At 46.1% G+C, this 16832-nt stretch overlaps 3 protein-coding genes across 3 annotated transcripts; 1 reads left to right on the top strand and 2 right to left on the bottom strand.

Moving 5' to 3' along the window:
• Positions 1–108: 108 nt before the first annotated feature.
• Positions 109–4885, bottom strand: acadvl (acyl-CoA dehydrogenase very long chain). The gene is made up of 21 exons (XM_049742019.1): positions 4750–4885; positions 4465–4552; positions 4282–4345; positions 3765–3833; positions 3605–3677; positions 3464–3528; positions 3258–3392; positions 3044–3188; positions 2834–2963; positions 2535–2660; positions 2246–2444; positions 2061–2165; positions 1901–1987; positions 1754–1816; positions 1577–1678; positions 1421–1518; positions 1274–1346; positions 1117–1189; positions 972–1044; positions 803–878; positions 109–718 (listed from the first exon to the last, which is right to left on the bottom strand). The coding sequence occupies exons 2-21, from the start codon at positions 4536–4538 to the stop codon at positions 581–583; spliced, it is 1968 nt and encodes a 655-aa protein (XP_049597976.1). The 5' UTR covers positions 4539–4552; positions 4750–4885; the 3' UTR covers positions 109–580.
• Positions 4886–6531: 1646 nt separating this feature from the next.
• pnp5a (purine nucleoside phosphorylase 5a) lies at positions 6532–8732 on the top strand. The gene is made up of 6 exons (XM_049762493.1): positions 6532–6689; positions 7365–7534; positions 7606–7709; positions 7789–7964; positions 8029–8219; positions 8339–8732. Exons 1-6 carry the CDS (start codon positions 6667–6669, stop codon positions 8554–8556), a joined length of 882 nt encoding a protein of 293 aa, XP_049618450.1. The 5' UTR covers positions 6532–6666; the 3' UTR covers positions 8557–8732.
• A 606-nt stretch (positions 8733–9338) lies between these two features.
• capn1 (calpain 1) lies at positions 9339–16669 on the bottom strand. Its single transcript, XM_049762394.2, has 22 exons — positions 16436–16669; positions 15498–15855; positions 13849–13918; positions 13350–13468; positions 12694–12827; positions 12448–12616; positions 12130–12213; positions 11987–12072; positions 11722–11796; positions 11484–11644; positions 11262–11422; positions 11179–11190; positions 10899–11110; positions 10797–10836; positions 10665–10730; positions 10531–10588; positions 10394–10458; positions 10252–10320; positions 10102–10180; positions 9918–10034; positions 9792–9850; positions 9339–9722 (listed from the first exon to the last, which is right to left on the bottom strand). The coding sequence occupies exons 2-22, from the start codon at positions 15750–15752 to the stop codon at positions 9696–9698; spliced, it is 2118 nt and encodes a 705-aa protein (XP_049618351.1). The 5' UTR covers positions 15753–15855; positions 16436–16669; the 3' UTR covers positions 9339–9695.
• Positions 16670–16832: the final 163 nt, after the last annotated feature.

Here is a 16832-nt window from a genome sequence, read left to right as displayed (position 1 = left end):
ATATTGATTTACGTGTTCAACCAATACACTTACTAAAGAACTGTGAATCTCATGAGCGTCATGGTCCAGGCAAATAATTGTAATATACAAATTTAAAATACAGAAAAATGCACCAGAACAAATAACTATTTTATTGAGTGTCATATGTTACATAAGGCAAAGGCATTACATTTGTTAGTGGTGATGAAAACCCAACATGCAGAAAAGCACTGAGAACATAAAATTTGATGACACTCAACAAGAATCCATTTCAAAGTATACAATTAAAACAAGTTTGATGCATCAGTCCCTTTCTACAGCTTAAATAATGTTCAGGAAGATCGACGGTACATTGAGGAGTCACATATCATGAGGACATTTGGTTCATTGGTGCTTGTGGTGTTTGTTAGAAGGCCTTCTCACTCAAAAAAATGTTATTTCTGCAGCTGAGAAGTTCAAGTGTAGATTTGGAACACCAACAGACAATCTGACGCCCTTACAGATCTAGACACCAAAGATGAACCTCACGACCAGCTCGACGGACAAAGATGTGCTGCTTGGCGATTCCACAAAAGATCAAATCAAACAAACCATTAAGGGTTTAGAAACCCAGCGGGTGAGGGGCGACCGTTCCGCCATTTTCCACCACTGCTGCGGAAATAGCCCGAAAGTTTTTGTATAGTTGCCTGGACTGGCTGGAGCGCAGAGCCTTAATATCCCGCTCGAGTCTGCCGGAAGCCTGCGGGACCGAAGGAGCGTGAGCAAAGAGAGCAGGGAGCATTTGGAGTCAACATATGTGATGGGATTTTGGAGAAACTCTCACCTCCACACACCAGGTCTCGCACAGAACTTTCTCATGTTGGGCCGAGGGGTGGCCCTGAGTCAGGGAGCGCGACGCCCTGCGGAAAACAACAATCCCATCTGGCCTATGAACATACTTGGCGGTGCTTATTAGACACACAGAGTGTGTGTGTGCGTGTGTGTGTGTGTACCTCGAGAGGACAACAATCATGGTGTAAATGTCAATGGCACAGTCTGCGACTCTCATCAACACAAACTGCTCATCTGAAACGAGAAAGTATCGTTCATTTCGTCAACATGCTGAACCGGTTCTAGCAGGAGATTTTGCACGCTCACCAATAATCTTCTTGCCGTGCTTAATGAGAAGCTCCTCGACAGCCACGCCAAATTGTTCGATGGCTTTCACGGCCTGTGTGGCGGACAAAAAAAGTGATGATAGACACACACACAAAAAAAAAAAAGGAGTTGCACTAATTAGGCTATGACAACACACCATATCGCCGCTTTGTGCCAGCTCAGGGTGGATATTTCCTTGGAGTGTCAATCCCGTGCTCATACCTGCCTTCCTAAAACAAGACGGCAAAGCCAGTTTTACCCCGACGTGAACTAAGCGGCACTCCGCTGCATCTCGTGATGTTACCTCTTTGCTCTCTTGGTGAGTTCTTCCGCCAGCAGCCCAGCGTTGCCAAGTGGGTTCTTCAGTGCTTTTTGTAAGCTCTTCAACTGGTTGCCCGCATTCTGAGGAGAAAGGGTTGAAGTCAAAGATGGAGTGGGAAAAGATGACGGGAAGGCTCACCTGGAACCCGTTGAGTGCCACAAAAAGCCTGAGGATATCGTTGGTGCCCTCGAAGATCCGGAAAATTCTCAGATCCCTCATTACCCTCTCGATTCCAGAATCCTGTTAAAAATGAGGCCATTTGTAAACGTGCGTTGGTTTTACTCGACTTTCAGAGGCTGCGGAGTGATCCCTCACTTTCATGAAGCCCATGCCGCCCATGACTTGAATACACTCGTCCGTCACAGTCCACGCGGCTTCCTGTCAGAGGTTCACCGAGACAAAGAACCAGTTGAGCTACGGCGAAGTACCGATCAGCTGACTTTGAACGGAGAAGGTTCTCACAGAAGCGAAGATCTTGCTGATGGCCGCCTCGATCTGGAACTCGGTCGCTCCGCTGTCCATGTTGCCGCTGATCATGTAAGCCAGAGACTGCGGGAAGCGCAAAGAAGCTATCAGCGTAAATTCATGGCGAGCCGTTTGCGTGAGCTGAACCTCTACTGACCTCGGTGACGTACTGCAGCATGGTCATGCGGGCCACCTTCTCCTGGATGGCCCCATAGGTGTGGATCTTGTTGCCGAATTGGGTCCTGTTGGTTGCATGGTCCACCTGACGAAAGAAGGAAAGTCTAACAGTAACAATATGCTCCACCTATGCGTGGAGGCGGTGGTGTCGAAGCAGGAGGTCACCGCTTTGTGGATGGCCCCCTTCATGGTGCCAGACAGGGCGGCCGCCATGCCGAAGCGGCCGTTGTTGAGGATGTTCATAGCCACCTTGAAGCCACCTCCAACCTCACCCAGCACGCAGTCGGCTGGCACGCGGACGTTATCGAAATAAACTTCGGCCGTGTTGGAGGCTTTGATGCCCATCTTCTTCTCTGGTGGTCCGCTGGAAATGGGTGACGGTCCAAAGAAACACATGGGAATCTCCACACATGGTATAATTGAGTCTATTTTTGAACGAAAAACAAAACCTCACTGTGTCACGCCACCAAAACTCTTTTCCACAACAAAAGCTGTGATCTTGTCCTTCATCTCTCCTGTCTTGGGATCCTTCATTGGTGTCTTGGCAAACACAGTGAAGATCTCAGCCAGACCGCCATTACTGAATGGGAGGGAACAAAATAAGTCTCACAAGTAATAAAAGATTCTCGAGCCAATGATTCCTTTTTGGGAGAACGTATGCAAAATGATTAGGAATATTTTGGCTCGAGAAAGGATTAGAAGAATCTGCTTGAGTTCATTGAGGGCAAAAAAAATCTTCTTCTGTGGTCTTACCTTATCCAGATTTTGCTTCCATTGAGAGTAAAGTACTTTCCACACGGGGACTGTACAGCCATGGTTTTGATGGACGCGGCATCAGAACCACTAGCCGGTTCAGTCAGGCAAAAGGCAGCGATGTGCTCACCTGGACACACAAACCACAAGCGGCTTGTGTCTGACCTTCATGACGCACAAAGCGCTGAGTGAACCAGCGAGCCAGATTACCTGATGCAAGTTTCGGCAAGTATTTCTCTTTTTGTGCTGGATTCCCAAAAAGCAAGATGCCCTTGAAGCCGATCGACTGGTGGGCACCGAGCGTGATGCCGACGCCGAGATCATGAGTGCCGACGATCTCCACCAGCCGAGCGTACTGAGGGGAGATGGACGAGCTTATTGCCGATTGTGTGAACGTCATCCACGCTGGTTAAATAATAAGCACCTGTGTGTTGGTGAGGCCCAGTCCTCCCAGGTCGGCCGGCACCTGCAGGCCAAAGGCGCCCATCTCTTTCAGGCCCTCCATTGTGTGGTCCTCGACTTTCTCCAGCGTATCATTCTTGGCCGGATCGTTCACCTCCTGTAGACAGGATGAGAGTCACGAGGGAATGAAGGATAATTTCCAGCGAGCCTGAGCGGTTTCAATATTACCTCAAAAAACTTTCCCACAGGGGGCACGAGTTCACGCAGGAACTGCTCCTGCTCTTCGTTCAACACTAAACACACAGGGAAAATTGCTCAATAAGGTTGTCTGTAAATTTAAATAACTTGTCTGTAAAATGTTTGGTTTACCGGAAGGGTAGGGAAATACTTGAGCTGTGGCAATCTGCCCCTTGAAAATGTTGACGGCAAAAGATTTGGACTCCTGTGGAATAATTAAGCAGCACAAAACCATCAGAAGCCGTCAAACACTATTCAGACGTGCTTGATAACATTCGGGGAAGCGACTTACTGCTGCGGCCGTCTTTTCCACTGCAGTGGCAGCGTCTGACGCGACCGCTGCTGGCTTCTCCAACACTGCCTACAATGAGAGAACATTGCAGCTCAAATCAACATTGAGGTTATTTTCTAAATTGTATGTTTGCGTCCAAATGACCCAAACACCATGTCGTGATTTAGAAAACTGAGTTGGTGTGAAAGAGGTGAAAGTTGAAAGGTAACCATGTCCACATTTGGAAATGTTTATATAACATTACTATGCATGGAAAAAACAAAGAAATATTCGAGCACAATTGTGGCAACCACTAAAAATATGACTACTTCCTATTTGTGTGCTGATCACGACAGCTGAAGTGTCACCTTAAATATGAACCATGTGACCAGTGAACTTTCACCTACTTACTCTGGAATGGGACGATTGTGTTATGTCATCAACAGTATCACAGTATTGGGCCATAAATGATGTATAAGGTGTGCAAGGATCAAAATATTCATAAAACGGGCGCATTAAAAGGCATTTGGTGACATACCTGTGTAGCTTGACTAGCATAGAGACGTGTGTTGTTGACAGCCACTACAGCCTGACGTTTAGCCCTGAATAACACAAACAAATGTTGGCACTTAAATGTAAATAAACAACATTGGAAAAAATATATATTTTAAGTGTGTGTTTGTGACGTGAAGTATTGATTGTAAACATTAACGCTACCAACCCAGTGAGTCCGGGTGCGATCCGTAGAACGGCACCACAAAGCGCAGACGACTGGCCAACTTTAAGAAGCAGCATTTTTGTTCCGTGAACTTAAGAGAGAACAAGAACAAATTCGTTCGTAATTCAAAAGAAGAGTTGAAATCTTGGCTAGCCGTTAGCATCGCGTTGACACCGGTGGTCAAACGTTACGTCACGACTATACCACCAAAGCGTTCTGTATTAGTAGTTTTATAATTAGTAGATTATTAAGGTCAAGTGGATAACAGAAACCATATTTATGTCATACCTGTATAGGTTGTAATTTAATAAACGCCCTCTTTCCGAGCAGAAGCAGACCTTATTCTTGAAAAGTGGCAGATCTTTTTTCTCCTCCCCTTGACCGGGTTACCCGGATAATGACTGTACGTCGTGGTGCATTATGGGACATGTAGTTTTAGAGCATGTTGCGGCCACATAGGCTACGTAAAGTACTTTCCTACGTCGTAGGCTATAAATAACCTGGTTGCTCCCGGTAGGGGTCGCCAATTCCAATGCTTTTCCCAATGTTACGGTGAAAATAATGATAATTTATCTGTTATTATCTTGTTTCAAATCTTGTTTCAATCACATAAGAAAATGTCTTATTCATATTCATTTTCAACAAACACAAATTGGTGTTTGTGATGTCGAGAAGACAGATATCCAACATTATTTTACTATCTTGAACATTTCCATATCCATCTGGTCTACAATAAATTTACATACATGGTGTGGTAGTAAATGAAACCAAACCAACCTCTTTTGAACTGAAACTGTTGACTGACATTTTGTAATATTCAGTGTCTTAACATATTTCAATAGTATTCTTTTTCACATACCTATTTCACCACTAACTCATTTCTATGGAGAAGCTGTTGTTTTTCAATTCCTGGAAATTTTTTCTTAACTTGGCAGCAAGCACCTGGGACATGTGCTGGTGTTCTCACGAAGACTCTTTTGTGCCACGTCACATAGTTATTTACATAGTTAGTTACCAGTTACATAAACCACGCTACTCGTGGTTCTCATGCGGTGCTAATCAACACGCTAAGTCTCAGAAATGTGTGCGAAATGTGTCATGTGAACTTGAAGCTGCTTCACATTCTTCTCCCATCTTGGCAGTGCTCTTTAATTTATTGGACCTTTGAACGTTGAGAACAAGTTCAATAAAGGAAGAGCAGACAGGATGTGTATTTAGTTAAAAGATATTTTAGCATTGTTATGCTAAGCTCAGCGGGTGTCGGCGGCTCGTTGGCTTATCATGTCAACGCAAAATGTCACGGGGTTGTCATAAAATCCTTGACAGACGATTTACTTTAACCCAATAAAAGGTTATATAACTTCTTACAGTCGCCATACTTGGTACTTGCTTGTGCGTTTTTAGGACTGACCGTGTTCACCATTCTCACGTCCACATCTCATCAGGTCACATGTCATGACACCCGTGTCACAAAGTCAAGCTAGCGTAGCCACAGTGTGCTCATGATTGTGGACGATTAGAATTGGCACGTGGATTAAATGTAACTTGAACGTGGCAAGGAGACAATTAGATGCCGTATTTGGAGATGGCGTGGGGCCAACGACATGCGGACCTCGTGAAGTCGTCTGTTTATCTCGTGAGGTCTCTTACGTCAAGTGGCTGCTTCATCGATCAGCTTTACTATTTGATGAGATAGGATGGGATACAAAAATATAATACAATGGCTGTTCTGGTTCGCGCGTTTCCTTGACAAAAGCTGTTTTGAACGTGACTGAACTTTGTTTAGCTCCTTATCTCGACCCAGTTTAAACTTTATTAGTTTAACACAGATCAACATCTGTTCTGTTTATTAGCACTAAGTAACCATGGCCTTGCATGTTTTTATTGGGCTCAAAGAAATATTTCTTATCACACAATATATAATGATGACTAATAGTGGTGATGAATGATAAAGTAGGCTGCAATAAAATATTTTAAAAAAAGAAAAAAGAAGTGGAGGTTTTGGGGCGGGTCATTTGAGCCAATGAGAATGCCGTTTGCGCATGCGTCATTCAGAATGGGGGGGCAGCGTTATAAATTGCGCGCGCTCCCTGGAAAGTCGGAGACAACGTGTAACTGCAGGGAAATAGAGCGCGCAACGTGACGCAACGTGACTTGTTTGTTTTTGTACCCGTCTGCTTTTTCTGATTATTGTACTGCGCCGTCATGTTTCCTCAAGGTAACAAGTGGTAAGTCATGAACGGATTTAACATTTTTCTTAACAAAATATTGAAAGGGGTTTAAATGTGAGCCCAATGCATATTTGCCTACTAATCAATACAAAACATAACAGACGTGTTATGCTTGTCGAAATTTTGCTGTGACCAAAAAAATAAGAGAATGGAAAATGCTGGCGTGGTCTGGCTGAGCTTTCGATATTGAATTTGAAGTCTGATTTGTTTTAAAACAAAAAACAAAAAAAAACCTGTGCGTACTGGAAGGAACACAACCAAGGTGAGGGGGGAACTTGGCTGTAACAAATTTTGCTGTGACCAAAAAATAGAGAGTAGAAAAATGCTGACGTGGTCTGGTTGAACTTTTGATAATGAATTTGAAATCTGATTGGTTAAAAAAAAAAAAAAAGTGCGTACTGGAAGGGATTCAACCAAATGGTTAGATTAGAATGTGGGGATATAAACTGATTTTATGGGACAGTAGTAAAAATATTAAAATTGTAGTTGTTGGTCAGTGCGTGTAATATTGTTTTATTACTATTCGTACCATGATGATTATCCTTTACACATGTATTAATTAAGCCAAGTGATGTAATTTTCATAATAGAGATGGTTTTTTTTTCCAAAAAGAGGACCATAATAATAGCTTAAGAACAAAAACTTACATGTCTCATTCTTTTGGTGCTGCAGCTACACATATGAAGACTGCAAGGCCACAGCTGATTGGCTGCTGGCTCAGACAAACATGCGGCCTTCCGTTGGCATCGTGTGCGGCTCGGGCCTCGGCGGTTTGGCGGCCATGTTGAAGGACCAGGTGGCGTTCAACTACAAGGACATTCCAAACTTCCCGCAAAGCACAGGTGAGTCCAGTCATCTCTTCCGTAAACGTCCCACCGGATGATTGGCTGATTTGCCGTTTGGTCTCGTACAGTGCACGGACACGCCGGACGGCTCGTTTTTGGAACATTGAAAGGGCGATCATGTGTGTGCATGCAGGGTCGCTTCCACCTGTACGAGGGCTACCCCATCCAGAAGGTTGCTTGCCATATAAGCTCGAGTCATATGTCAGTCCAACAAGGCTAAACCCAATTTGGTGCTTTTTGGTTTTGTTCAGATCACGCTGCCCATGCGCATCTTCAAGCTGCTGGGCGTGGGCACGGTCATCCTGACCAACGCGGCCGGCGGTCTCAATCAGGATTTCAAGGTGGGAGACATCATGATCATGAAAGACCACATCAACATGCCGGGCTTCGCAGGGAACAGCCCACTCGCCGGACCCAACGACGATAGGTAGGACGCCGACTAAGCCCTAAAGCAACCAGCAGTATCATTAAGCGTAAAATGTGCAACGTAGGTTCGGAGTGCGCTTCCCGTGCATGTCCGACGCGTACGACCGAGAGCTTCAGCAGCTGGCCATGGACGTGGGGCAAGAACTGGGCTTTGGGGATTTCCTGAGGGAGGGTGTCTATTGCGTGCTGGGCGGTCCCTCATTTGAGACTATCGCCGAGTGCAGGATGATGCATAAACTTGGCGCTGATGCTGTCGGTGAGTCAATATCAAGCAAGTCCATAGAATCTTTAAGTCTGACATGAGCCAAGACATGTGACTCACCCCCCCCCCCCCCCCCCCCCCCCCCCCTGCACATCTCTCTTTCCCCACGCCAGGTATGAGCACGGTCCACGAGGTGATCGTGGCTCGCCACTCCGGCATGCGCGTCTTCGCCCTGTCACTGATCAGCAACCAGGCGGTGATGGATTACGACAGCAAGTCAAAGGCCAGCCACGAGGAGGTCCTCCTGACGGGCAAGCAGAGAGCGGAGCAACTGGAGCAGCTCATCTCCACCATGGTGAGCAGGATGGAGCACAACAACAATGACGTCTAAAGCCACCTCGCCTTATTCTGTAGGTTAGACTTTCGTTCCATTCCAAAGTCCGACATTCCGTTCTCCCTCCTTGTTATATATTTTTTATGTTAATAATTGATCAACATGTACAAGTGTAATTGAAGTCAGCCTGTTTTTTTTTTTTTTCTATTGTTAATAAAGGTTATTTAATACAACACACTGTGACATTGATTTTACAATGCGTGTAAACAGGAAGTTCTTTTTAAGAGTTACAAAAGTTTTATTTTGTTCCACCGATAAAAAAAACAGACATGCACAGCCTCGTAGGCGCTTGGAAAAACAGCCAGCAGTTTGGCACAAGAAGCAGAGCTCAAAGCTGTGTTGACACTTTGCAGCCATGTTTGGCTTGAAGCACGGTGGCGGAAGTGGACAAAAAGTTGAATACTGGCGTCCCGAATTGGTCCACACCAGATTTCAGTGAGGTTACAAGAGGCTACAGTAAACTAATGGAATTGATGTCAAACCAGATACGGCCGCCGCTTGACTTTATGTGGCCCACCAAAGCAAACAGCGTATGATTTTTTTTCATTTTGGCTTAAAATCAGGACCAACGTTGCCCTTGTTGTTCACTTTTAACAGATATGGCAAGCATTTTCCCCGAATCAACAATAATCAATAATGCGCTTCAATAATCGCATGCTACAATTCTATGATTGAATGTGCTCCAGCACGCCCGTAACCCTCGTGAGTAAATGTGGTTCAGAAAATGGATGAATGGATGATTCCAAGTTCAACTTGGTGTTAGCAATATTAAGTTATTAAAAAAAAAAAAGCGGATACTAGGCTTGTAATTATTTATATGATTGAACCTACAATGCACTATAAATTTTACTTAAATTGACCCAAAAAATTTTATAGTGCATTTTTGGTTCAATCTGTATTTTGCCGTCTTTCTCTTCTGTATTTTTCTAACAATTTCCCGGGCGATTGTGTTTCTATGCAGCAATGTGATGAGGTGATTATACATTTAAATGGTTTTCACAGTCGCAACAGCCCAAAAAAGCCCCGCGACGAAAAGGCGTCGGGCACCCCTACGTTGTCGCAACACGCCTGTGTGACGCACCGTCGGTGATGATGTCACGGCGTTCGAAGGCACCAGATACGCCGTCCGCTGACATCTAGGCAAACATGGTGAGGGAGAGCCACTGTAGGCAGGAAAAAGGAAATGGTGACACATGATGGTATAAACTTGCCGTCGAGAGATTTTCTGTTACCTGGGAGAAGTTGAGCGAGATGAAGCCATCTGCGTCCGTGTCCATGACCTTAAAGGTTTCTGTGGAAACATTAAGGTCAGAGCGAGGTGGGCTGCAAAGCAGACCGGGCTCCCGGACGACACTCACTAAACATGGACTCCAGGCGGACCAGACATGTGACAAAATTGTCAAAGTCCACGGCCATGTCTTCCTCCGTGTATCGCAGGATGATGAGCTGGAACAGGTGATTGGTCAGCTTGAAGCCTAAGGCGAGGCGGAGGGGCAAAGGTCAGCGCTAGAGTGACTGTTAAGCTCGTGCACGCAAGCCCACCTGCGGACTCCAGCGCCATCCTCATCTCGTAGGAGCTCATGGTTCCCGACTTGTCCAGGTCATAGTTCCGGAATATGGTCTGTTTAAGAGGAGGAGGGTTGATGTGATTGCGGGAGTGACCAGCAGGTGTTTGCGTGTGGGAAAAGTTACCAGGTAGCGTTTAATCTTCTCCCAAAGTACATGGAACTCAACCAGGCCCAGCTTCCCACTGCCGTCCGTCTGCCGAGACGTTGAGGAAAACGTCGAGTCGTGTGACTTGACTTCAAACCCAAAAAGGAGACGGCAAGGATACATCCATGAGGTTGATCATGCTGCGACACGCCTCCTTGGTGAACCCGTCCGTCTTCAGGTCTTTGTCTGTCGCCGTGGAAACCGTGTTAATATCCACGCGGGCGAGTTGGAGCAGCGCTACGAAATGATCTCACTTACGCTTGCTGATGATGCGGTTTAGGATGGTTTGTAGCTCGTTGATGCTGATTTCCATGTCCTTCACGCCCGCGCCGGCAAACGAGACAACGGTGAGGTCACACACGAAGCAGAAGGAGGAAGGAACGTGTGCTTACCGGGCCGGCCAACTGTCGGAAGAGACTCTTGAAGCCGGCCTCAATTTGACTCTCGTCCAAATAGTTCTACAAGGACAAGTTGTCTCATGTTATTAGATAGCGTCAATATCGATTGTACTGTACTTTCCTCACCTCGGTCGGAAGGTCTGCCACCACGTCGTCGTCCAGCTCCCTGAAAGGTAAAAACGTTAGCGACCGGCTTTGTTTTCAAGGACGCTATTAAATGTCGCTCACTCTGAATCGGCAGGTTTCTCGGAGAAAACCCGCAGGACGAAGTCGGCCTCCTTGTGGGGGTCGAAGGTGGACGGCACGATGACGTATTCGCCGGCCGGGAGACGGAGACGCGAGCTGACTTCCCTCAGGTTGATGAAGAGTTCGGAGCGGGCGCTGGAGGCGTGCGTCAGGAAGAAGTTCTGCTTCAAGTGGACCCGGGTCTGCCCTTTGGCCTGAGACGGAAGTCGGTTACCACCATCGTTCGGATTTGTCGGAAAAAGCCTGACTGGAGAGCTTGTACCTCGCTAGGAACCTGCGAGAAGAGGACTTGGTGAGATTACAGAGGAGGAAGTACCGGCAGGAGTTTTGCGGGCTGACACCGACCTCGTAGACGGCGAAGCCGATGGTCTCCATGTCTTTGCCCTCCCGTCGTTTCTTCCTGCGGTCCTTCTGCATGAGCGCCACCAGGAAGCTGCAGTCCGACATACCGGGCGCGTCGGGATTCTGCAGCAGCAACTTGAACTGCGGGTTCAGCCAAAAGGTCGCTGGGTGGAAGCGATTAAAGGTCAGGCTCGTCTTTTAAGCCCCTCCCTGCTCATTTCTCACCTGGAAAGTTCCGGCAGCCTCCGGCCGTGCTGCCCCGTCTCCACTCTCCCGGGTACAGTGATGTGCTCCAGGTTTTCATCTGGCTGTTCTGGAGGGCGTCAGGTGTCAGGTTGCAGATTTCCAAACGGGTGAACTCGCGCAGAAAGTCGCTGAAGGACATCCTGCAGCGAGAGAGGAGGGGTGAGGGACGAGCCGAGGGTTTTAAAGAAACCATCCTTCACGGGAGCACCAATCTCACCAGAACTCGCCATCCTCGCTGCGGTTTTGGAGCCGAGAACGGACTCCGCGATCTATACTGTCCCATTCTCGAGAACTGTCCGGGAAAAGAATCAAGTGAATGGAATGCACCAGCAGGGAAAACTTTGGAATGTGTGCTTACATAATCCTGCTCCTCCAACCACACCACCCCACCCCACCCCACCCCACCCTACGCCTTCCCAGACTCTCAGTTGAGCACAAGGCGTGTTTACACAAGGCACGTTTTCCAACACGAGAAGTCTCACTTGTCGCTCCAAGCGCCGGTCCACTCCACTTCCCCCCACGGGTTTCTGATGCGGACCAACTTGGTCATGTTTCCACGATAGACCACCTACAAATAACAAATAACAAATGAGGACACAACACCACCACCGGGACGCTCCCGTACCTCGTCCAGGCCCGTGACGGAGTAGGCGTGCCCCTTGACCAGCTTCTTGAAGGTGACTGCCTCCATGTCTCTGGTACTGGTGATCTAGCATAAAAAACAACCGAGGTGGGAGGAAGTCAGAGGTCGCATCTCAAGTCATCTTGTTCCATTGAAATGAATGTAAATGACGTTAATTAGCTCCAGCTTCACCAGAAAACATAAATTTGAGGATTTAGGTCATTTTACAAAAGACAGATGGATATTATGTACAATATATATGTGTTAGCTCTTTACAGAGGATAAAGAATGTATAACGATCGGGTTAAGGTTCTGACTCACGTCAATGGAGCAGCCGAGCAGCGAGCCCCTCTCGATGGCGCGGCCCATGATGCTGAAGAGGTCGGAGGGCGCCTTATTCAGCTCGAACATTTCCGTCACGCCACCCGTGAAGTCCTCGAAGCCTTCGGATGTGCTGCCGCCGGACAGCGCCTCGTAGCAGCCGTTCAATCTGGGGCGGGGAGAGTCCACATGTGAATTTGTCAGCGTCCGGCTCGGACCTGAGCGGCGACTCGGCGCTCCGCTTACTTGGCGTAGGCCTTCTCGATCAGAGCACTCCAGAACTCTCCACCCTCCGCGGAGTGGACGAAGAGCAGTTTGCCATCTTTGACAGGCAGACGGTCGTCGATCACTACCTCCACCCACTCGCCAAACTGCCAGAACTGCCGGAACAGGCGATTTGGAAGTTGTATTAAACTTTTGCATTTAATAATGTGCATTGGCATTTCATTGTTGGTGACATTTACTTATTGATGTCGAATTTGCTATTTGACTTTTTAGATCATTATATTTTATAGGATCGTCATTTAACTATTTTTTTTTCTAAACTACTTTTCTATATGATCAGGCTATGACCTGACTAAATGAAGCTCCTCCCTTCAACATACGGTACCGAGGTGCCACAAATGGCACCAAAGCGTTACTTTTATATTGGACAGGACCAAAAGGATGGAGCACAAAAGCAGCCATTAACAAATCTGCAAATCGCAAATATGTGACGGATCAATTTGGGGCCAAGTAAAAGCTCTGCTATGACCGTGACACGTCACAAATCATTCCTATGGCATTTAAGATCACACAAAGTAGTTACTGGCATTAGAGTCCTTGGATTTTTTTTTTCTTTTCCAATGTAGCAGAACCAAAACAAATCAATTCTGACTGCAATACTACCCCGCAAAAAATACCTGGAAGTGGAAAATTCCGGCATATCCCTGCTCAAAACTCTGTCCGTGCGGGACCACTCGATGGAGTAGGGTGTCATTTAAGGTCAGCGAGGCGATGGCGGCCAGCAGCCAGCAATCCCCTGTGAACGCACACCCACACATCGTCAGGCATGTCACATGACCAGGCTGAGTATGGAAAACCCATTTGAGCATTTATTTATATGATATCCAAATCATTTACAATTGCTCGACTACATTCCGTACGACTAGCAAGGCATTTCTGTATATTACTAGAACAACTTTAGCATGCTAGTGTAATAAGACAAAGACTTGGACCTTGAGCTGGACATCAAATACATGGTCCAACTTTAGTCCATGTTGAAAAGATGTATTGTTCCACCCCCTAGTGGTGAGTTAGGCATACGTGTACAGTATGTACTGCATGTGCCCTTTGAGCACGGGTGGAGCTTTCAGTTTGCATCTGAATTCTCAATGTGACGTGTAAAGAATTCTCGCTCACCCAGAGCACCCTGGCAGATGTCGGTTCGGGTCGCTCCGTCCACAATGAAAGCGGGACGCTTGCACAACTCCTGTAGACACACGCAAACACACAGCTCTTGAACATGGACACACACTCCTCTCATTGCTATAGTGCAGGGGTGTCAAACTCTTTTTTTTTTCCGCGGGCCGCATTGTAGTTATAGCTTCTATCAACCCAAATAAATGTATGAGCACCTCATATTGTATACAGTAAAAGCTAGAAAACAAACTGACAAATAACTCGTTTTCAAATCAGACGAGTAAAAACTGGTCAAATATTTAAAAAAAAAATATATATATATATATTTATATATGAAAAGTGAAGACAATTTGCAATGTCTACGCGTGTCGAGACAATTCTCACCTGTTGAATGAGGAAATATCAGATTCCCCGTGGTTAGCTGTATGGCTAACTTTAGCATCATAGCATGTGAGAGGGCGCTGCTTTTATAATTACCGTAATTTCCGGACTATAAGTCGCGCTTTTTTTCATAGTTTGGGTGGGGGGGCGACTTATACTCAGGAGCGACTTATATATGTTTTTTTTCACAAATTTTTACTTGATCATTAAGACATCACTTACAAGTATAGTTGACCACTTCCCATGTTATTTTTAGTATAGTTGATCACTTCACATGCTTTTATATCTTTATCTTGAACATATTCAAAACATAAAAAATAGAGAAAACATCAAATAAAGCAATTAACACTTTAAAGCACCATATCCAAGTCCACTGTCTGCTGCATGTACACTTGCTCTATTTTTGCTCCTCTTATATTTATTATTATTATTTATTATTATTTGGCCCGTTCTCAGCTCTTTGTTTGTGTTTGTCACGTTAGCATACCTATTGTTTAGCCTGTTGTTGCTATTTAATGAATTGGAGTAACACCGATGGTTTTATAAACATGTTATTCATGTAATAGTTGTGCTTAATCACTCTATATGTTACGTCAGGCCCGTTCTCGCTCTTTGTTTGTATTTGTCACATTAGCATACCTATCGTTTAGCCTGTTGTTGCTATTGTTTAGCCTGTTGTTGCTATTTCATGACTGTTTTTGGTGTGGGATTTTGTCCTATAAATTGCCCCCCAAAATGCGACTTATACTCCGGAGCGACTTATATATGGCTTTTTCACTTTTTGGGGCATTTTATGGCTGGTGCGACTTATACTCCGGAGCGACTTATAGTCCGGAAAATACGGTAGAAATAGATTCTATATTTTATAAGCTCTATTTCTGACAGTGCTGCATGCTAGCGCTTGTGTGTGCGCTCAGTGGAAGCGCTGCTAAAAAAAGGAGCGCGCTTATTTGTGTCATCGCACACGTGTGTACGCTTGACTTCACGTTTACATTTGAGTGCAACGTGGGGCGCACAATCACTGCCGCTCGTGTCACGCTAACATGCAATAAGATCAGCACGCTACTGTCATGTTTGTGAACATATGAAGGAGGCGAGCTGAATGTGTGACTCCTGAAATAAGTCAAAAATTGTTAAGCTTGATTCGGTTGTATTTAACTTTGGAATACAGTACATTCATTCTGTAGAAATGTCAGAAAACCACTCGGTAATTCTCAATTACTATCTTAGAACACTCCGGAAGCGCTGTATGGTTTGCTTTGTCTCACCGGGGGCCTCATCCAGCGCACGCCGGATGTCTTGGACGACCTCGGTCCCAGCTCGTTGAAGCCCAGAGAGGAGGCTGCGCAGGGGAACAGGCTGTCCTCAAACAATCTCCTGCTCCGGATACATTCGGCTCGCAGACTTTCATAGTCTTGACCCAGGAACTTGACGGCGTTGTCGTTTTGGCCCAGACCTTCTTCTCGGTCCCTCAGATTTCGCAATTGCGCCGCCGCACCCGTGGCACATATGGGCTCCACCATGTTGGGGGCGTGTGGGTGTGTTGTGAAGTGTGTCAGGTTCTAATGTAGCTCATGAACGGGTCAGAACCCACCTGTCTGGATCTTTGGGAATGGTATGGTGCTTCTGGAAGTACACATGAGAAGCTGATTAAGAAAAGACCATGTTCTAGTCAGGGATTTGTCTCTATTGAGGTCAGAAACAAGTTTCCTGTATAACAGCGGCTGTCAATCATATGCACATTTCTTGAGCTTCTGTGCCAAACAACACCCGAGCTTATCACTATCCACGCATGACGGCAGTAAGGCCACGCCACCCAGCATGACTACGCAAACAATGACGAATTCCTGGTTCATCTCTCACATACACACACGCATAAAATTGACTGTAATATTCAGTGTTGTATTACACTCATGATGTGTCAGTAAACAGAAGGCATGTCAACAAAACTTCAGAGATAAAAGGTGAAAGGTCAACTATGACTCCTGGTGGTGGGCGTGGCCTCACATCCGGCTGTCAACGGCCGAGGGACACACAAAGTAGCAGCTGCACCCAGGTCTGGTCACGTGACGACTTCCCCACCCACCCAAAAAGACATTTGTCCCGTTGAAAACAAAAAGTTCTGGCAACTTGAAAGGTTGCGGAAGTGTTGCAAGAACCGGAAATATTTGAAAGTGAAAGAGTGCGGAATTGGAAGGGGTGTTACCTGCGCGCGTGCACGTTTTCTCGCGTTCTTTTGCAGCACTGAAGACAAGAAGTGTGTTAAGATAGACAAGGAACACACGTACTCCTTGTTTTTCTCCTTCTTTTGTCTTCTTTTGCCTTCTTTCCTTTTCAGCCCTTTTCCTTCTTAGCTTTCTACTCCCTTCTAGTTCCGTTCCCTTCTGCCTTCTGCTTCTGCCGTGCTCGTTTCGGTCGATCCGGTGCGCATGCGCGAGAGGGAGGTGATGGCAATGTTGTGTTTTTTTTGTTTTGTTCTGTCTTGGGGTTCGGTAGCTCGCTACTGCAACCCCTTGAAGGTTTACCTGACATGCACACACGCGTATTTTTACACGATTACTACATGATAATAGTGTAGATGTGTATAACAAAGGCTAAAATTA

Source organism: Syngnathus scovelli, chromosome 1 (assembly GCF_024217435.2).
Source record: "Syngnathus scovelli strain Florida chromosome 1, RoL_Ssco_1.2, whole genome shotgun sequence".
NCBI lineage: Eukaryota > Metazoa > Chordata > Actinopteri > Syngnathiformes > Syngnathidae > Syngnathus > Syngnathus scovelli.
Note: the sequence above shows the minus strand (reverse complement) of the source record. Positions and strands in the feature narration are given on the sequence as shown.